General features: G+C 48.2%; 1 protein-coding gene across 2 annotated transcripts in view; it reads left to right on the forward strand.

Moving 5' to 3' along the window:
• Positions 1–21,948, forward strand: part of LOC111153217 (talin 2) — a 194,397-nt gene that overhangs the window by 110,321 nt on the left and 62,128 nt on the right. Inside the window, exons 35-41 of one of the 2 annotated variants that reach the window (XM_022512104.1) lie at positions 455–595; positions 1,052–1,233; positions 2,986–3,118; positions 5,678–5,779; positions 10,166–10,336; positions 11,036–11,038; positions 19,426–19,572. In XM_022512104.1, the coding sequence (XP_022367812.1) occupies positions 455–595; positions 1,052–1,233; positions 2,986–3,118; positions 5,678–5,779; positions 10,166–10,336; positions 11,036–11,038; positions 19,426–19,572 (879 nt within the window). The remainder of the gene's footprint in view (positions 1–454; positions 596–1,051; positions 1,234–2,985; positions 3,119–5,677; positions 5,780–10,165; positions 10,337–11,035; positions 11,039–19,425; positions 19,573–21,948) is intronic. The other variant, XM_022512103.1, reaches the window with a different exon arrangement.

Raw genomic sequence — 21,948 nt, forward strand, 5'->3', positions numbered from 1 at the left:
TTCAAAATGGCAGATTCAGAAGCCCCACCTCCGTTATTCGTTCAGGGGTATCCAGTAAAAGTTAGAAAAAGTTGAAAGTTCTATGCAATGTAAAGTATTTTTATAATTTGGGAGGGAATAGACTTAAAGTGAAAATGGAGGGGAAGAGCCCGAATTGGGGAAGAAAATGGTTCAGCTGCAAGGTCATGTGAGTGGGAAGTCAATGGACTTTGAGGTCAGCTGCCATGGGAGCCACATATTAAACTTGATTTCTTATGATTGCTAACTGAGTCACTCTGCTAGATGGCTTGATCTCTCCCATTAGTTCTTATTTTTTAATGAATTCACCAAACACTTTCAGTATTCCCATAAAACCACGTTCTTCCAGTTCTTCCCATAAAACCACCGTTCTTATGGTGGCCAGGAGTGGTTTGTGCATCTGCATGGATCATGTCTCCATGTTTCCTCCCACCAGGCCCTGGATGGGGATTTCTCCGAAGACAACCGCAATAAGTGTCGCATTGCCACCGCACCCTTGATCGAAGCTGTGGAGAACCTGACAGCTTTCGCCTCCAACCCTGAGTTTGTCAGCATTCCTGCCCAGATCAGCTCCGAGGTAGGCAGTCTTTGCAGCAAAGGTAATATTGGGGTCTTTGGCTAGTCTGTGTGGCACCAAATGAGCACAAACAGTTAAGAACTCCAAAGGCTCTGTCTTATAGGGTGTTATGTTGCCAATGACGATATGTGCACAGAGTTCATGAAACTCAAGGTATGCCCATCACTTAAGTGGTAATGTGTTAGCTTTATGTGTTAAGAACAAGCTCTGTGTCCAGGTTTGGGGCTGATTCTTTCTTGGTATGTGCCATATTCACAAATGATATTTAAGAGAGAACGTGGACTCAAGTGCTCGCTATCCAGGCTCTGTGTGAACCAGCCTCCATGGTTTCCTCACCCTGAATCTCTTTCTGAAGAACACAGGGAGTGATTGGATAAAGAACAGGAACTTCCAGAGCCCAACTGATTCACTTAATCTGAGCATTTCGCCCTTGCCCCTTATGCTGTCTGTTCCCAGGGCTCCCAGGCACAGGAACCAATCCTGGTCTCAGCCAAGACCATGCTGGAGAGTTCGTCGTACCTCATTCGCACTGCGCGCTCCCTGGCCATCAACCCCAAAGACCCGCCCACCTGGTCTGTGCTAGCTGGACACTCACACACCGTGTCTGACTCTATCAAGAGTCTCATCACTTCTATCAGGTGAGTTTCTCCTCCAGAAATTGCTAGGTGCCTGCATCGGAACAGGGCAGAAGGAAGATAAGCCCAACAGGACTTTGATTTAACAGCAAGGTAGCCGATCGTTATTATCATCTTCTTGTTTGGCTCTTTGGCACAACAGTAGCTAACTTAAACACTCTATGTAAGAAACTGTGTTACCTTATTTCTTCATCACAACAACCTTGTGATGTGAACAGTGCCATGGCCACCATTTTACTGATGAGAGAATTCAGGCAGAAAGGACTTAGGGAGTATTCCCATGGGTATTCCCCAACCCGATGGGCCTAATGCCAGTCCTCACCATTGTACTCCACTGTCTATACCTAGGAGCTTAGGCAGGGAACACCACTGTTTATTTAGCAGGATTTGAAGTTACCTTATTTTGCTAATAAGGCAAAAAGAATATTCTAGGTCCCACAGTATCTCTTGAGCATCGCTGAACTCCTTGATGATGGTATGAACCTAAAAAATCCCCAGGTTGGTGTTACATCTCTGAAGTTGACCAGCGTTAATACCCCACAGCATGGAATGCGTTCTTTTCCTTAGCTGTACTTAGCTTTTTGATTGCTTTTGAGACTCAGCAGCCTGGTCTCTTACCTAATGCCTTATAAAGGGAAATCCACTAAATATCTGAACTCCTACTGTAGGACTTTGTGAGTAGTATGCCATGTGGAGAGTATAGTATGTTTGCCCTGGAAATAGTCCTGACCTGTTAAAAAATAAAAATAATAAGGGTCCTATGCTTAAGCCAGTGACATCTAAAGAGCTTGATCAGCAGGTGCCCATCATCAGCCAGAAATAAGGAACAGCATCATAGCCATCCCACGAGAAATACAGTTAACAGGAGTGTTAAATGAAGAAATGCTGGGAATGCAAGCTGGTGCAACCACTCTGGAAAACAGCATGGAGGTTCCTCAAAATGTAGAAAATAGAACTACCCTATGACCCAGCAATTGCACTGCTGGGTATTTACCCTAAAGATACAAACGTAGTGATCCGAAGGGGCACGTGCACCCGAATGTTTATAGCAGCAATGTCTACAATAGCCAAACTGTGGAAAGAACCTAGATGTCCATCAACAGACGAATGGATAAAGAAGATGTGGTATATGTACACAATGGAATACTCTGCAGCCATCAAAAGAAATGAAATCTTGCCATTTGCGACGACGTGGATGGAACTAGAGGGTATCATGCTTAGCGAAATAAGTCAATCGGAGAAAGACAACTATCATATGATCTCCCTGATATGAGGGAGAGGAGTTGCAACATGGGGGGTTAAGGGGGTAGGAGAAGAGTAAATGAAACAAGATGGGATTGGGAGGGAGACAAACCATAAGTGACTCTTAATCTCACAAAACAAACTGAGGGTTGATGGGGGGAGAGGGGTTGGGAGGGTGGGGTTATGGACATTGGGGAGGGTATGTGCTATGGTGAGTGCTGTGAAGTGTGTAAACCTGGTGATTCACAGACCTGTACCCCTGGGGATAAAAATATATTATATGTTTATAAAAAAATAAAAATAAAAATAAATTAAAAAATGTTATAAAAAAAAAATGAAGAAATGCATGGGCTCTGCAGAGGGGTGTTCCCAAGCAAGGGTCCGAGATCCACCCCTGAAATGTAGCAATCAAACGTGGTAGAAAGTAGACAGGGGCCCCCAACCCACCCTGCTGTGGCAAGCTTTGGGACTGAAACCCTGAGGAATCTCTTTGAGCTGCCCTGTTCCTTCCAGGGACAAGGCGCCTGGACAGAGAGAGTGTGACTACTCCATCGATGGCATCAACCGCTGCATCCGGGACATTGAGCAGGCCTCGCTGGCAGCTGTCAGCCAGAGCTTGGCCACAAGGGATGACATCTCTGTGGAGGTAGGCCAGAGCTCTGTGGCCAGGTCAGGGGTCTCTGGAAATGCTCAACGACGTCAGCACTGGGCCTCAGGGGGTGGGGAATGGGACCGCAGTGCATTTTTTATGTTGGCATTTTGTCACTGAAGCACCTTCTCCTGGAACCCACCTGGGAAGTTTTTGGTGGAAGTAAGGCACAGGCTGAGTAGAGAATGAGGGTTTGGTGAAGGAACACATGGGCTGCTGGCGTGGAAATGACGAATAGGGTTAAAAGTTGGGGGGGGGGGGAATGATCAACGTCAGATGAGAGTGTGTCAGTAAAGTGTGGTTACCGTGCTCAGTTTCACATATCGGTAGAACAGGGCAAGGCGTGTAAATGTTGACTGTTTCCTTGTCACGTTTTATCAGTGCATTTTTTGACCATGGGGCGTATTTAGCATTAAACTCTACACGTCTGGTCCATTCAGAGATAAAGGGTTCTGTCCTAAGTTACCCAGTGTCCAGTGTTGCAAAACCTTTGCATTCTATTTTTAATTCAGAGCCATGGCCCTTTCTTGCCGATTTTTTCTATTAACCTGTCCAAAGGCCCTTGACTCATACTTCTTCCCTCTGTCAGAAGTGCCTGACACTCGGGAGGTGCTTAATAAATATGGATGGTCTGTTTACTGACATGTCCCCTACCGCCCCTGAATTCATCAGCAGTGAACTTCGCCCGCTGTCTCTAAGCAGTGGGCCCAGAGATGGTCTTGCTCATTTTTATTAATAGAGCTGTCAATTTTACTCCAGCTCGGCCCCTCTCTCCCACTGTCGAGAAAAGAAAGACGAAAAATCCTCCTCCTTGGCAGACTGTTAGGGTTTTTGTCACCCTTTTATTAAAGGAGGGCCCTGCACGCAGAGCGGTGCGCCTGTCCGAAGTGCCCGGCTTGATGAATTATTACCAAGGGAGCACAGCCTTTGCTTATCACCCAGATTAAGAGACAAAGGTGACCGGCACCTCGGAACTGCCCCCTCTGGCCCCCACCCTTCCACCACCCATTCCAAAGCATATCCTCTGTCTTCCCTTCCTCCCTAGGAAGAAAAGCCCTCCCTGAACTGTGCGCGCTCCCTACTAAACCACATTTATTTTAATAAGCCGTCTGTAATAAGATAGTGGTGCTGAGATATTCTTACATTGTTTTTAGGGTTTGGGGGAGTTTTTTTGGTTTTGTTTTGTTTTGTTTTTGTTTTTTTGAGAGAGCAGGAGGAGGAGCAGAGGGAGAGGGGGAAGCAGACTCCCCGCTGAGCAGGGAGCCCAATGTGGTGCTTGATCCCAGGACCCCGGGTTCATGACATAAGCCGAAGGCAGACGCTTAACTGACTGAGCCCCCCAGGCGCCCCTATTCTTGCATTCTTGACTATAATCCCACGACAAGCAGAAAGATGATAGTGAACTAAGTAAGATCCTTAGAAGTTTGGATGTTTCTCTCCACCTTCCTCCATCTTTCTATCTCTGTCTCTCTTTTTCCTTTGTATCCCTAGGTCTTTGTTTTCCATGTGGCAGGTTAGATTGCTCTCCTCATTACCTAACCTCTGCCCGGAGCCGCCAGCCTGTATGCAGCATTGTTCAAAGGGAAAGCAGCACAGCACAGGCGGGAGTCTGATTTCTGACAAACAGAGCATTGTCGCTTTGTCAGAAATTACCCCGTTCCTTGCTGGCATGGGAGGACCTAAAATGTCCAGTGTTGTGATCTGTTAACCCTGAACCCATCAAGCAGATTTCCTAGGAAGAGTCCTACAAAGGATCTCATCTGTCCTGCTCCCAGCTGCTAATGTGCACCCGGGAATGCCCCATCTCCTTCATATTCCAGCATCATCCGATGCTTGGCCTCATCTCTCCACGGCACGAGTTCTGTTCTGTTCTCTCAAACCTGAGAAGAAATAGCTTGGGGGTGCGATTTTTGATGTTTGCACCCACATCACCAAATACAGTGCTCTTAGAACCTGAGCTGAGCTCAGGGTAACTCACCTGGCATTGCCAGTATGCTGTCTGGGAAATGGTCCTGCTTTCAGAGAGCTGATCTCATTACCCTATGACCCTTTTCTCCCCTCCCCTCCCCTCTCTCTTCTCCTCCCTCAAGGGGTTCTTAGTTCTGAGGACACAGCCACCTGGATGTTCCCCCAGACGTTCGCTCTCCCCATTCAAACAAAGTTATCTTCCCTTCTTGGAAGGGAAATGTTCCTTATTTCCAGTAGTTACTTGAAATAACTCCAAGTAAGAATACCAGCAGCATCACATAATACTGTGTTTGGTGTGAGTGAGGAGCCAGTAGGAAGAGTTTTCTTTGGGCCTGCCTTGTGTCATTCACAGGAAGTGTGGGGGCTCTAGCCCAGGGGAGCTGAGGGTCCCTGGGAAGGGCGAGGTGGAATGGTGGCTACGTGGTTCACGCAAGAGAGATTTTCTCTATTATAGATACAATGGATGTCTTGGTACCCATTTTGCATGCCCCCCCTTTGTCCTTCTCATGGTCCTTTTTATTTTTAAACCATTAAGTCTACATGGTGAATTGCGGTAGGGTGAATTTGACAGCTCTCTCTCCTTATCAGGCCCTGCAGGAGCAGCTAACTTCCGTGGTCCAAGAAATCGGGCACCTCATCGATCCCATCGCCACAGCGGCGCGGGGAGAAGCAGCTCAGCTGGGACATAAGGTAATGTCCCCTGGGAGGACACCCTGCTGAGGGTGTGCGTGAGTGATGAGGGGGTGCGGGGCGTGGGCTTGGTCACTGACCACCTCAGTATCTCCTTTCACCTAGAGTCCAAACAGAAACTGGAGTGACAGCTTTTGGGCAATGGCCAGACTTCCCAGCCAACAACACATTTACAGGCTCTTGACCTTTACTAGATGAGCCAGAGACAAACGTTGACATTGCTAGTCTGCCATCTGCTGTCTTTTGTCCCTGGCTGGCCGGCCTCATTCTCGCATGTGTTTAGGGGTATATTTTTCTTCCATGGCTTCTAATAGTGCCCGTTTGCACATGCGAGGGAGCAGAGCAAACTTGGAAACTTTGCTCTGGCCCACTCCAGAGGAGCCCCTCCACTGAGAGCTCATACCCACATCGGCCAAGTACTGACTAATGTTTTGTCTGTTTGGGGTTCATTTAGCAAATCCTTCAAGGGTCCTTGCCTTGTCCAGCAGCCTGTGCCTCAGCAGAGAGAGGGCAAAAATTGGATTTCTAACAGCCTCCAGGGTTTCCTAACATTTATCAGTGCGGACATCAGTATCAATGGGCATATCCAGAAGACCCAGTAGCCAAAATCTTTTCAGCAGGTATTGATTTTAGAAAATCAGCTTTCTTGCTTCTTCACATTGTGGAACATCTGAAGGGCCTGCTACGCTTCCTGCTGGTCCTAAGGAGAGGTTTTTGAGATTTACAATGTGGCAAAGTGTGGCAAATTTCATTTCTTGGCTGAGTTGCTTTTTAGTGAGAAAACGGCTTGTCTGCCTGCGTGAGGTGGTTTGGAGGGTTGAGGGGCTGGCCTGGGGGCTAGGGCTCCACCAGCCGGTGGGCTGGAGTGCTGCCCACGTGCCTGCTGCAGGGAACTGAGCCTTACAGAGTAGCCAGACTTCATTTCATCCGTTACTTTTGATTCCAGTAGGAATTTTGTAAGAAACCATATCTAGATTTCTAGGGCAATGATCCTTGTCCCTGTCCATATGGTATTAGCATGGAAGATTAATTCCTATGTCAGAGGGTGGTGTCAAAAGAACAATAATATATTTGTTTCACTTGAATTGCAAACTTATTCTTGGCCCTTTGGCTAAACTTGTCTCACTTTCTGAAAGAGAGTTCTGGATGAAGGAGGCCTCTGGCCCTCTCCAGGAGAGTCCTGGACAGGGAATTGATCCCAGCCTGGTTCCAGTTCTTCATGACAACACTCGGGTGCGGTCCTAGGTCGGCTTCAGATCACTTGGGTGATACTTGCAAATTCTCAGACCACAGGTATTAGTTGCCTAGAGCTGCTATAACAAATACTACAAAGTGGGTGGGCTTAAACCAACAGAAACTTGATCTCTCACAGAAGTCTAAAATCAAGGTGTCGGCAGGGCCGGACTGTTTCTGGAGGCTCTATGGGAGAATCTGTTCTTTGCTTTTCTAGCTTCTGGTGCCTCTGAGTGTTCTTTCATTGTATCGTGCCAGCATCTGCCTCTGTGGCCACGTCTTGTGCTCTTCTGTTTGTCTCTGATTAGAATACTTCTTAACAGATGTAGGACCCACCCAAGTAATCCAAGATGATCATTTAGAGATGTTAAATACATCTGCAAAGACCTTTCTTTCCCAGTAAGAGCATACTCACAGGTGCCAGGGATTTGGACACAGACATACCTTTTGGGGGCCACCACTCAACCCTTTCTGCCACCCTAGGCCTGGTGAAACAGCATCATGTACCAACTACTCAAAATTCTGTGTTCTTTCAACTTCTTTACTAACCCAGGAAAGCTAGTTCCTATTCTGTCATGTCTCGAAAATGGAAATTGTTACAATTTTTTCTGAGCTCCCGAAGTACAGGAAAAAGAACATCCTTTCAAAACTTCCGCCCACAGTCCATGAAGAATAGTGACACCTAGCACTTACTGAGTGCCTACTACATGGCAGGCATTGTGCTAAGTACTTTAATATATGCTCATTTAATCCTTCTAACAATCTGATGGAGCTTAGTGCTATTATTAATCTCCATTGTATGGAGAAGGAAACAGAACTCGGATAACAGGAAGCAGATTGCCGAAGCTTTCTCATTAAGGAATTGACCCACAGGATCCAGATCCAGTGGCCCTGACCCTGGAGCTTTCTCTCACCAGCACCCGGCCATGGTGCCTCCACCCGCAGCTGGGTTGTGTTTAATTAGTCTCAGCACACAGCAGCCCTCGACATTGTACAGTTGCATTGATGACATGTACTTCTAAAACTAAACAAGTTAACCTAGGGGGCACCTGGGTGGCTCTTAATTTCAGTTCAGGTCATGGTCCCAGGGTCATGAGGTTGAGCCCTACGTCAGGCTCTGTGCTCAGCGCACAGTCTCTTTGAGATTCTCTCTCTCCTCCTTCCCCTCCACTTGTGTGCACTCTCTTTCTATAGAGTTAATTATTTAAATCTTTGGGGGAGAAAATGAATCTAGAAAATATGTAAGATTCTAAGGCATTAGACATCTTAACTCCTTTAACACGTGACCCGTCCTGAGCCCTGACGCCTGATGACCCATCAGTGCACTGTGGTTCCCTTTGATGGCGATACTAGGGCCCTTCTAGGGGAAGAGGATGAAACCAGGCAAATGTGCCGGGCCGACACCTGGAGTTGTGCAAACTGGGTCTTACACAAAGGTGTTTGGCCAAAACAGAGACTGGGGCCAACATCCAGCAAGTCATGTGCTTCGGTATCAATCATGTCTGCCCCAAGGATAGGCAGGCCCTTTAAAATTTGTACCAAGCACCATAAAGGCCACCAATAGCCCTATTCAAGTGCTTTGAAACCACCTGTAAGGAACTATAACCGAGGACAAAAGAGTAAATGTATGTTGATTGCTGGCTGATGGTCTGCCTCATTGTTAGCCCTAAGGAACTTTCATATTTTGGACTCCCACCTTGTCCCAGCCACCACCAGCCCCACAAACCCCCGTCCCCTGCTTCATTTCTGACTCAGCGACCGCACCACTCATGCCAAGTGGCCTTCCTGCCCACTTCCGGCCCCATCACGTCCGTTCCTCCTCTGCACCATGGGAAGAAGCATTAAGGGAAATGGCTGGCTAGAGGCTTGAACTTAAATACCCTTGATGGAAATAATTTAGCGATTAGTAATTGGCACACACTGTGGGGAGCAGAATGGAAAAGCGTGATCAGGGTCATGGTGTTTTATCTGAGCGAGACTGATGGTAGTGTCTCAAGCAGATCCAGCAAATGTTAAAAAAGCTGATGTTCTAGATGTTGGGTAGATGGGTATTACTGTAGTATGCTCGGACTTTATTTTAAATACTTCGTGGAACCACAAACAAATAACAAACAATGAGCTTCTAAAATCTAATATCACAGCCCTAGCGGAGCTGGGCTGAAAAAGAGAAGTAGCAAGCCGTGGAACGGAAGGCGGGGAGCCTGGGCTGTGGACTAGGACACCTGTTTCCTGTCATGGCTCCACATCGTGGCTGCGTGGGGTAGAGAATTTACTTCATCCACCTAAGCCTCGGTTTCTTCGTTTGTATATACCTCGTAGAATTGCTCTGGGGAACAGATGAAGCATGGTCAGCCTCTAGCAGAAAGCCTGGAGTGTGGGATATGCCCAAGACATGTCTGTGACATGTGACCCTGCCCGGCCGGTGGGTTCTCCTGAGCACAGAGGCACCGTGGCATCACCTCCTGGGGAGGCCTAGATGAGAACAGTGGTTAACCAGCTGGAGAGGCTTTTCTCTTCTCCCAGGCTGGACTAACCATGAACAGAACATTGAGACCGATGCGAGATCATGTTTGCTTTTATTGCAAATCCACATTAGGTCAACATGCTCAAGGTAGAGGGCAGTTGGACTGACTTCTCGAAAGCCTTAGCGCTCAGGCTGCTTCTCTTCGTGGCCCCGTTCCCCTTCCCCTCCCACTCCCCTTCCCCTCCCCGCTCCCCTTCCTTCTGCATCCCTAAGATGCTCATCTTTGGCTCTTTAGAAAGCTTTGCTGTTGATGCAATCAAAATTTGTAAAATTCTCACACCCAACTCTGGATCACAGAGCAGATTTCTTAACACTTCTGCCTGATGAGAGACGAGACAAAGAGCTCCCCAGAGGACGTAAAATGCAAGTGAGAGTTCGTTAATGAGCAGGTACTTTTAAAAGTAAAACTGAACAATGAGTAAGGTCTGAGGGGCTCATGTATAACATGAGGGCTCTAACTCCTGACAGTGCATTTAATAATAGAAAAAAAAACCAAAGTAAGTTTCAGCACGTCTACCTCGCCCCGTCATCATCCCATCCCTGTCTCAGACCCCCGCTCCCCACGAGTGGGGCCCCTAAAGGAGATACATGGATTTACATGATGCATCTGTGGTTTTTTGTCTTGAAAGGTGACACAGCTGGCCAGCTACTTCGAGCCCCTGATCTTAGCTGCAGTTGGTGTCGCCTCCAAGATTCTGGACCATCAGCAGCAGATGACGGTGCTGGACCAGACCAAGACGCTCGCAGAGTCTGCCCTGCAGATGTTGTATGCAGCCAAGGAAGGTGGAGGAAACCCCAAGGTACGGTTCAGGATCCTGGGACCCACCTAGGGCTGCTGAGAAGCTCTCAGATATTCCTCGGTATTGAGTCCCTCCAAGGACAATACCTCCAGTTCTTGGTTGATAGTATGTGACTTCCCACTCAAAGGTGGGAAATAATCTTTGATTGGCCTTCCGGGGAACCTTGAAGAGGAACGTCAAGAAGTATACCTAATTAAGCCTTTTTGTTAAGTGATTTTTTTTTCCCCATGACAGAATACGTAGGCAAGCATCCTTGGGAAAGAAAAACATTGGGTGGTTATTTCAGGGATAAAAATTAATACCTGCCAGGCACCTGCTCAGTGTTGACACCCAACTTGGGCAAAGCAAAGCTCAGTTGTCTTCCAGAGAATATCGTTTCCATTCCTGAGACTCAAGTTCAATGCAAAACGTAGGACAAGGTCACCCATGGCATGTGTTTCTCTTGTCTTGGATCAGCAGTTGCCTATGAAAATCTCCCTTACTAGTTCCACCTGGGACATTTCCTCAGCCTGATGTGTCTTGTCACCCAGCTTCTTGAAGTGGCTGAAGATGGTGACGGCATGCCATCTGCTCTCAGGGATGATATCTGTGTCTGAGTGATGGTTTTACTTGTGAAACCATCTTGTGCCATAAATTCCCCCAGGGTTCTGGTACCTTGAGAGGAGGTTGGAGGCTCCTCCTGCTATTTGTACCTTCCAGCAGGTGCCTCCATGTAGTCAATCTGAGCTTCCTGGGTCCTCACCTCAGCAGCCCGTGGGAACACGGGTTGGAATGATTTGTGTGGGATACTTGCCTACAAGCTATAGGAATCCCTATGATGTGCATATTATTTTTAGTGTGCTTTGTTGCAGCTCTAAGATCTTCACATCAGTAACATGGTACAGCAGAGAAGATTCTAGAGTAAGAGTCAGAATCACAAAATAGTAACCTTGGAGCTCACAGTTACTGACTGAGTACTGGTTCTATGTCATCTCTTCTACCCTATATCCTCTTGATATTTAATCTTCGTAAAAATCCCATGGTGTATGCAGGTTCCCATTGTACAGATGTGGGAACTGAGACTGCTTAGGTAAGTCATCCTGCATCACAGGAGAAGTGGATGTGGAGTCAGGACTGAGCCTACACCCTCTGGAATCAGAAGCCGACTGCCCACAGCAAGGGCTGGAGAGAGGTCAAGCAAAGCTGCAGGCAAGAGGCCACATGTGGCTAGTCGGTCTCACAAAAAGAAAGTATTTGGCACACAAGGGTGGCTTGAGGCATGCTAGCAAGGAGGAACAGCACATACAAAGGTGTGTATAGGGTTATAAAAGGATTGTGGTGTCTTTGGACAGTAGTGTGCAGTCTGATGTCCATGGAACATATAGAGAGTGGGGATGACCAGCAGGGAAGATAGACTTGGCTCTGTCATGACCACTCTCCCCTCCCCCACTGTAAGACCTTTGGGCTTTATCGTAAAGTGTAAGTGAGGACTTAGAACCCATCCTGAGTTGAGAAACACCGCTCTGGTAGCAGCGCAAATAATGTCTTAGACTTGGGTTTTCTGTGTTCAGTTTTTCCAGTCATGTATCTGGCAACTACTAAGAGCCTAATTCTTGGACTGCTAAAAATACTAGAGCCAGCCAGCACCCTCAAGTTGTTCTCAGTCTTCAGGAAAGAAAGGAGGCTTGTTGCCAAAATGGTGAGGTTGCACAAGAAGAACAAGAATGCCCTTCTGCCTGATAGCTGAGTGATAGGTGCCCCTGAGTTGGCCCCGCCCCCCTTGCACCTGCCCCACGGGAGGTGGAGGGGGGTAGGACTCGCCTTCCAGACCCAGTTCTGGGTTATCTTTTCTCCAGGGCTGACTGCCACGTGGCTCCAACCCTGACCTGAGAGAATTTCATTCCCAGCAGAGTAATTCCAATTAGGACTTTTCTGGGTGTATAAGATATTAGCATATCTGCTTAGACTGCAAGTTCAGAGCTCCCTGTGGAATTCTGTTTTATACCAAGAAATTCAGAGTCAGGAGCATGTGTAGTCAGCACTGTAAGCTTTACAGGACATCTTCTGCTTGGGAATGGTGGCTGGATGCGAGAGTGGGACAGTTTTCAGTGTTTGAGCTGAAGCACTGGGGACAGGCTGAGACATCATGGTGAAGGCAGGACAGGTGTATGTGTCTTTTCCCCTCCCTGGCATCCTGCATTCAGCCTGTTCTCTGTCTGCAGACCCCGACAGGCTCCCTAGAACACTACAAGCTGGGTTTGAGGTCCTTTCTTAGGAGGCTTAATGCAGAGACATAATCGCCTTGGGTGCTATTCTTTGGGCAAATATTTCCTAGGTGTTACCTGCTAGGTCTTAGGGGATGTGTGTATGTGTGTTAAGATGTTGTGTGTCACTGTTTGCAGAGGAAATGCAGTTAAATGATCATCAGTGGTTCTGATGTGGTGTAAAAGAGAATAAGCTTTGGAGTCCAACATAATTGGATTCAAATCCCAGTTCTGCCTCTTGCTAGCAAATTACTTCATTTCTTTGCTTCCCCCCCCTAAACAGTGGGGTTAATAATGAATACCTCTCAGGGACTGTTATAGAGATTGACTGAGATAATGTGCCTGACACAGTAGGTATTAAAGAAAGGTGGTGGGGAGGAGGGAGGGAGGGAGGAAGGAAAGAAAAAAAAAAAGAAAAGAAAAGAAGCAGCCCCAGAGTCCGGTGTTAATGAATCCTGGGATCACGAGGCATTTGCTGGGTAGCCTCACCCTCACCCCACGGAGCCCCCTTCCACACTCCCTTCTACCCCACCCAGCTCCTCCCAACATCCTCCTTGAAGGGCCCTTCCTGCCTCTTCTGCAGGAGACACCCAGCCCTGTGCACTGCTGGGCAGTTCTAATGATCAGTTGGGTTTTTTTTCCCCTTCTGCTAACGTTGACTTGTGTACCCCAACCCCCCGTGGCCTTCTCCCATTTTCCAGATTCCTGTGATGTCTCTGCCTGCTTTACTGGCCTTTGTAGTTGAAGCACTAGAATACAGAAATAAGGCTCCCTTGGAAGTAGACTTCAGACATGTTTCCAAAAAAGAAACGAGTCTGATTTTTCTCCTGTGTTGTGCCATGAGGAGCCTTAACAAAGAGCCCCTCCAGAATCTAAAATAATGACCTCATTGTTGAGCCCTCTGAGTCCACTTCCCAGACTGCTGATGGGCTTTTAAGGATGCCTTAATTGAGCACCTACTGGGTCTTTGGGTGTCTGAACCCGTGTGCCAGGTGGCCGGCATGTGTGATTTGGACGCGGCTGTGTGGTAGAGGTGAGGTTTGCCCTTGGAGCTGGAGGAAGCGGCCCTGGGAGAGGCTCGGAGTAATTGGAGGAGGCTTCACAGCCTCTCAGCTGACCCATTAAGGGTCTGTGACTCAAATATGCGGAGCGAAGGGGAGCGGGCCTAGAGAACTCCTCACAGGAGCAGATGGGAAGGTAATTGTTTCTGGGACAGCCAAGGGCAAGGATGTGTTTTCGTAGGGTTAGATGCCCCAGTGTGGAGAAAGTGTCCTTCACATTTTCCAGGGAGTTCGGAGAGCAGTCTTGTGACTCACTGTCACCGCCCCCACAACCTGCCTCTTGTCCCTTCCTCAGGCGATGGGGGATAGCAGACACGTGGCCAGCAGTGCTCAGAAACATGCACTCGGCTTCTGCCCAGAAACGTGCCCTCTGCTTGAACGTGAATGTTACAGCATTCCTGACATTTTCGTGCCACCCGTGATGATCTGATTTCAAGTGCGTTTTAGAGAAATACATACCTTTCAGTTTTACTGTTTTCATCCATATTTGTATGAGGTGCTCTCTTGAGAGGGTCACGTGCAGAAAATGTCACCTTTCAGACTTCTGTCATCAAAAGCGAGCAATCTGCACATTTTGTGTTTTACCTTCTCTATACCATGAAGTCAGCCATCAACCTAAATTACCAGTTTCCCTCTCTCACATCCCTAAGAGAGAGCTCTGTGCAGCCTGACATACTCAAGACAACCATCCGCGGTCTGACAGAGGCATAGCTCGTCAGAGGCCCTGTGGAAGATGTCTTCTGGATTCCCTCGGCTTTTCCGTTCCGCACACCGAGCCAGTTCCTGGGGCTCACACAGCCTCCTCTTACAAGTCCTCTCTTTCAGTTAGCCAGTCAAAAGAGTTACATTTACCTTCCCTCCCTGGCCTCCTAACCTTCTCATCCATCAGAGGGAAGGGGCAATTTCTTGTGCCTTTGGAAGGGGCGTCTCCCTTTCAAAGCCACTGCGTGGCGGGGTTGGGGGTGGGGAGCAGCACCTGAACCAGTGTGATTCTGACAGTGACTACCTGGTGTCAGGTCAGATTTTCCCAGATTTCCCAGGCACAACCCAAGTTCAGGTACCAGCCATAAGATCCCAGGTTCCCAGGCCATCCTCACTCTGACCAGGTAGCTCCAAATTCCAGGGGTCCTCTCTACCCCTTCAGGTTTAATAATTTGCTAGAATGACTCACAGGACTCAGGAAATTGCTCTACTTACTATTACCATTTTATTATAAAGGCTACAAACCATGCAGAAGGTGAGGTCTGGGGGCATCTTAAACATGTCCCAAGGATGAGTCACGCTCTCAGCTTAGTGCTGTCCCTCACCAACCCGGGAAGCTCACTCCAGCTCTGCTGCCCAGAGTTCTATTGGGATTTCTTCCTGTAGGGTGGATCGAATGAATCTAGTCAGATGACCAGTGATTCAGTCTGCAGCCTTCTCCTGTCCCCCAAGGTCAGGCTGATACTCTGTTGCTCAAAGCCACAACCCTCTAATCGCATGGTTGGGCTCCCCAGCATGGCCAGCCCCCATCCTGAAACTGCCTACAGGCCACCCTGAGTCCCCTTCTTAGCCTAAACTAATGTGTGGTCCTGGGGGCCCACTGTGAAGCACAGAGGCAGTCCTTGACCACTCAGGAAATGCTAAGCACTTGAAGGCTCCCTCCTAAGCGCCTAGAACAAAAATCAGCCAAATGTTTGACCATTTCCCACTGGCTGAGGTCCCAGGGTTGGGCTCATCGGGTGGCAAGTGCTGAGTAAGAGCGGCCCGGCCAACTCTGGGAGAGGTAGCAAATCCTGAGGCCCCTTGCCTTTGCCACGTGGTATTTGGGGGCCGTCCCCTTGTTTAAAAGCACCCTGTTTGCAGGGAGAGGCTAAAACTAGATGGCATATTCCCTAGATTAAGGTTTGTTTTTCCAGTAGCGCTGAGAAACTTGACCTGATCTGGCCATCTGCTCAGCTTCCTTTTGACCAGTGGCATCCTTTCAGCAGATGGCCAGCCGGTCGGTGGCCTTGGTTGGCCACCAGATCCATAAGCTTTCCTGCTGAAGCTTCCATTTTCCGATGGCGACCGTCGGAGGGGTCCCTGGCGGGGATGTTGTCCAACTCTCACCTTGCGGTGGGTTGTGAGGGTGAACAGGACACGCACAGTGGGGATGAGCACAGTCCCTGGCACCAAGAAGTCCCTGAGGAGTGGTGGCAGCGGGCCGCTCTTCCTGCTGTTCCAGGCTTTGGTATTTGCTGTTGTTCCCAGTGCCTGTCAGATGCTAAAATACCTGACCGGAGATACAAGAACAGAGATTTTGCCGCTGGTTTGAAAGTCACATTGGGCCCTCAGGCTGGGCTCGAGGGCAGGGAGGGAGGGCCAGGGCCTGTTCTGACTGCCCAGGAGCCCGTCTCTGCCTCAGCTCTGCCATCCATGCCTGGTTGGCAGCACAGAAACAGATTGTTCCATTTATTTCTAAACAAGCCTCTCCAGAGGAGAAATTTGCACCAACACCCTGTGAAGGTTATCTTTGTAAAAAAGAAGAAAAAAAAAAAAAAAAAAACCTGTGAAAATAAAAATGAATGTCTCACCCTTTACCTTTGCCCCACCTCCCCACAGTGACTTGATCAAACCCTTTATTTCCTATGAACACTGTGCTTCTAGAGGGGAGGAGAGCCAGCTGTTGGCAAGGAGCACACAGTCTAGTTGGGGTGGGTGCTGGGTTGATGGAGAGGTGAGGGAAGGGGGGCAGGAGCCGTGTGGCACACACCGTGCCAGACACTTCCCATACAGTGCACTGGTCGGCTCCTCTTCACAGTCCATATCCTTCCTGCCCCCGGACCTTTGTACAGCCTGTGTCCTCCACCCAGCGTGCTCTCCCTTTCCTCCTCACCCCATCAACTCTGCTGGATACTGGTCTCTGCTTCAACCCAGACACCTCTCTAACTCCAAAGCTGGCTTCGGGGCCTTCTCAGGGGCTGTCGCAGCTAGCTGTTGCTGCAAACAAGCCGTTCTAAAACTTAGTGACTTAAAAAAGTACCGTCTGAGAGTGATCTCTGGTGGGTCTGCAGGTCCACGGAGCTCAGCGAGCTGGTTCTCACTCAGAGTACCTCCTCCCACTGCCACCAGGTGGCGGCTGGGGCTTGAGTGACCTGAGGGCCCGTTGCTCCGAGGTCTGGTGCTTGAGCTGAAATCACGGAGATGCTCAGGGGCTGGGGCTCCATGGGCTGCCCTTTGTACCTCTGTGCAGTCTCACCGTGCAGTCTGCCCAGCACACAGCCTCCTTTCACAGAGGCCGAGGCCTTCACAGGCCCATGTCCTGAGAGAGAGAGCTGAGCAGAAGCTGTGTCGTGTTACAGTATTGAGCCTCAATTCCCCATATCCTTTTTTCTAAGGCCTTCACCTCTCTGACTCCAGAGTTGCTTCTCAGGGCTGCAGAAATCCAAAGGAAAGCCAGTGAGAGCATGAGGAGAGAGCCATCCAAGGAGGGCTGCTGGAGGAGGCGGTATTTAGGCTGGGCCTTGAAAGAGGGCTAGGATTTGCATGGGGCAAAGGGAGGAGGCGAACACAATAGAACCAGCTGCTACAGGCTATTGGAGGAGGGGGAGAGAGAGGATGGAGCCATGAGGAGGCTGCCAAGGAAGCGGGTGGAGGGAAGAAGTCCTAAGAGCGACTCCCTATCTGAGGTGGGAAGAGTCAAGGGATCTTTGTTCCTCAAGGCTCTTTGTCCCTGTTAACTTCTGAGTTAATTTTTGCCCTAATGGTCAATAATTAGCATTTGCATCCCAACACCTTGTTGGTGTCTTGATGTGACCATCCATGGTCCACATACTTCACATCTTGTCATGTGTCATTTTAGAAGACCTGGATTCCTTTGGCTTTTCTGTTCCACACACCGAGCCAGTTCCTGTGGCTCACACAGCCTCTTCTTAGAAGTCCTCTCTTTCAATAAATGAAACAACTTGGGATCAGGAGGGAGACAAACCATAAGAAACTCTTAATCTCACAAAACAAACTGAGGGTTGCCGGGAGGAGGGGGGTAGAAAGAGGGTGGTGGGGTTATGGACATTGGGGAGGGTATGTGCTATGGTGAGTGCTGTGAAGTGTGTAAGCCTGACGATTCACAGACCTGTACCCCTGGGGCTAATAATATATTATATGTTTATAAAAATTTTTTTTAGGGGCGCCTGGGTGGCTCAGTGGGTTAAGCCGCTGCCTTCGGCTCAGGTCATGATCTCAGGTTTCCTGGGATCAAGTCCCGCATCGGGCTCTCTGCTCAGCAGGGAGCCTGCTTCCCTCTTTCTCTCTCTGCCTGCCTCTCTTCCTACTTGTGATCTATCTCTGTCAAATAAATAAATAAAATCTTTAAAAAAAAAATTTTTTTTAATTAAAAAAAAAAAAAAAAAAAAAGAAGTCCTCTCTTTCAGTTAGCCAGTCAAAAGAGTTACATTTCCCTTCCCTCCCTGGCCTCCTTAGCTTCTCATCACCAGAGGGAAGGTGCAGTTTCTTGGGCCTTTGGAAGGGGCGTCTCCCCGTGAGGTATGTCAGGGCAGCCGTGGCCACTGTGTGGGGGGCCAATTCTGATGCTGACTACCTGACATGAAGTCAGGCACCTGCTACTAGGCTGTTCCTTTTTCCGCACCCCACCCCCAAGATTTTATTTATTTATTTATTTATTTGAGAGAGAAAGTATGTGCACGAGCATGGGGAGGAACAGAGGCAGAGAGAGAAGCAGGCTCCCCCACTGAGCAGGGAGCCCAACGTGGGGCTCAATCCCAAGACCCTGAGATCATGACCTGAGCCAAAAGCAGACACTTAACCGACGGAGCCACCCAGGCACCCCTAGACTGCCCTTACTATAAGTATATGCTGCAGGTATCCATATCGTCTCATTGGAATTCTGCATAGTGTTGTTCCAATTATTCCCATTGTGCTGAGGAAGCCACGCCTAGGACCGCTTAGTTAGTAAGAGGTGGATCCAGAGCTAGAACCCAGTTTTTATGATGGCAGGACCTAGGCTCCTTCTGCATCTGTCTCCCATTGGAGGTGTTTTTCAGGAGCCTGGAACCACCGTTGTTTCATCTTTCATCCATTCATTTACCTGGTGTCTCCTCGGTGCATGATGCGCTTGCGAAACTCTGGCAGGTGTTGGAGTGTCTCCGAGTTACAGTCAGAGGGAACTTGGGAGCACTCGAGACTTTGCCTGCAGAATGTCAGTCCCTGGAGAACTTTGCTCCCTCGTCCCTCCAGGCTCGTGGCAGTGTAATCTGTGACATAATTCCAAAGGCTCTTTGTCTTTCCACAGATGTATTTCTCCTCTATGTCACTACATTGCCACAATCCAACCTTATTTGCAGGAAGGGAATTCTAGAGTGTTGTGCAGCTTTGAAGAGAAGTGCATTTGTTGTGGACATGTTTTTTCCCTTATATTAGGTTTTGGTTTTTTCTTAATTATACCTATAAGCTTGCGTCATTGGGAATCAGTGGCATTCTCTTTCTACCATCCTGGACAGATTAACATAAAACTGGTCCTGTCATAGGATGCTGTTTGATATTGCAATTTTGTTTTTCCTTTTGATTATAAAAAGACATCTTCTACTTCTCTTTCTGATTTGTAGTGATTTTGCAAACAAATGTACCAACAGAAAGAAAAGGGAAAATCCAGAATCCCTGTCGTGCTCCATAATGGGGATAGAGTTTTGTGTTGTGTTTTTTTAAGGTTATACCTAAAAGAAGTGAAGTGATTTCTGAGGAGACTGAGCACCATTTTCCTCTGCTTATGGAAACTTCTCACAGTCCTCTTTCTGCTTTCCCTTCTCAGGCCCAGCACACCCATGATGCCATCACAGAGGCCGCCCAGCTCATGAAGGAGGCCGTCGATGACATCATGGTGACACTGAATGAAGCCGCCAGTGAAGTGGGGCTGGTGGGAGGCATGGTGGACGCCATTGCAGAGGCCATGAGCAAGGTAGGCCTGGGCTCCCAGATGCTCACCTTTGTCCCTTGACCCCGGTTCCTCCTCGGTTTCCCTCAGACGTGGTCCTAGGTGCTTTTCTCTAAGGAGCAGTCAGTCAAAGCAGATACCAAAGACCGTCCTCTTTTCCTGAGGGTTTCGATCAGCGTACACACATCCTATCCTCTGTCCTACGTGGTATTCATTCTTGGTTATTCATTCATTACTTTGGAAGCCACTCTCACCCTGTCTTCTGGTTTTACACAGGGAAAAATAATGGTGATGGAGAAGGTATCATTGGTTCCTTCACTTACAAAATGGAAATAGGTATTTACCTCCCCTGTTTACCTCCTAGAGTACTCATGGGGAACAAAGTCCAAAGTGAAATAATGAAGGGATTCCCAAGGGCTGGTGTTCGGAGTGGCTCCTTTGGAATCATGGGGAGCACATTCTTGGGCCCTACCCCAGACCTAATCAATTGAAATCTCTGTGGACTTGAGCCAAGGAATCTCTGGATTTTTTTTTTAATTTTATTTATTTATTTGACAGAGAGAACACAGGCAGGGGGAGCGGCAGGTGGAGGTAGAGGGAGAAGCAGGCTCCCCACTGAGCAGGGAGCCCAGTGTAGGACTCGATCCCAGGACCCTGGGATCATGACCTGAGCCGAACGCAGATGCTTAATGGACTGAGCCACCCAGGCACCCCAGGAATCTCTGAATCTTTTAAATCCCCCCCATGGTTTTGGTAGCCAGATGCAGACACCACTTAAGTAGTATGTGTGAAAGCCCATAGTGAACTCTTGCATGCAGTGGGCATGGAAGACAATGTGACAGTCATTAATCCTCCAGTGACCCCTTGGTGGTTGAACTGGATGAGTAGGGACTGTGACGGGAGAGTATCTCCTCTTTCCTCAAGGAATCCTTCACTAGTCATGTCAGTTTGATAGTCATTAAAATTAACAATTGTTCAGCCACATCTCATTTCCATTCTGTGATAGCACTGCCAAGAATTTTAGATTTTGTCCCTGTTTTGAAATGTCCATTGTCAGATTGTGAATACGTTATTATGGTTTTTCAGGATAATAAGTGGTCTTTAATGGCTAATTTAGAGAAGATTGGTTGGTTGGTTTCTCCATAAAGAGGTGATAGCCTGAAACTATAATTAGGATAATTCCCCTTAAACATTCATTATGCAGTCATTAGCAGACCGAGAGAGTCACGAGCCAGGCGGGAATGCCAGGACTCCTTTAGACACCCCGGACAGGCCTTGTCAGATCACTCTGGTAATTTTTGCTGTGGGCTTCTCGTTCCTCAAATATGGACAGTTTGGCAGAAAATGAGTGAAATTCCCCTCTTTCTAAAGTTTTTGGGGAAATCTCAGTGGTTGTGTTTGGTTTTCAGGACATCAGAACACCTGAGCTTTGAAAGTAAGCCATGTTTCAGGGCCCCTGGGTGGCTTAGTTGGTTAAGCATCTGCTTTCAGCTCAGGTCATGATCCTGGGGTCCTGGGATCGAGTCCTGCATCAGGCTCTCCACTCACGAGGGAGACTGCTTTTCCCTCTGCCTCCCGCTCCCCTGCCTGTGCTCTCTCTTTCCGTCAAATAGATAAATAAAATCTTTAAAAGAAAAAAAAAGGAAAGTAAGCCATGTTTCCATGAAGGAGATTAAATAATGGAGCTCAAGTTTTCTCAATACAAATTAGAAATTCAGGTGACTTTTTTCTCACTAGGAGAAGGTATTTTTCCAAATGACTCTAATGATAGGTAAGAGTTCCAAAATCTCTGGAATGTGGAAGTCAGATTCTTGAAGTCTTTTTCGATAGCTGCTGAGCCTTGCATACCAAGATGGATTTTCAGTAAAGAAAGCAGCACTTGCACTGTCTGATGTCAGTGGTGGGACAGCTACTCTCTCACTCAGCCCAGGACACTCCCCACTCTTTTGGAAGGGCTGGGAGAGAAGTCTGGCATTACCTGATAGCAATAATTAGGAACTTCTAATGACAGGATCCACAGAGGCCAGTACAAGGGGGTTCTTTCTGCCATTCTGCAGAGTATACAGTGGGGGTTTATTGGTACCCCCAAACTCCTCCTACCCAGACCTGATAGCCATGGTTCTGCCCAGTGCCTCTTCCACATTCTCTGTTTGTTGAGCCTACCCCAACCTGCCCATTGCTGCCCACTTTGTATTCAGCGATACTCCAGGGCCTTTGAGCCCATAAGCAGTAAAGTGTTAGAAATAGGGCGAGTTTTGGTTATTTGGTCACAGCATTGATAGACTGTCATCATCATTGTCTGAAATTCTCAGTCATTGAGTGACTGGCAGAAAAAATGAGCGTACCCATCGTTGAGTGTAACTTGGATGTAATTTGTGCCCCTTTTGGTGCTTCTGCTAT

The sequence above is a fragment of the Enhydra lutris genome, unplaced genomic scaffold (assembly GCF_002288905.1).
Source record: "Enhydra lutris kenyoni isolate GAN:26980312 unplaced genomic scaffold, ASM228890v2 scaffoldscaffold31, whole genome shotgun sequence".
NCBI lineage: Eukaryota > Metazoa > Chordata > Mammalia > Carnivora > Mustelidae > Enhydra > Enhydra lutris.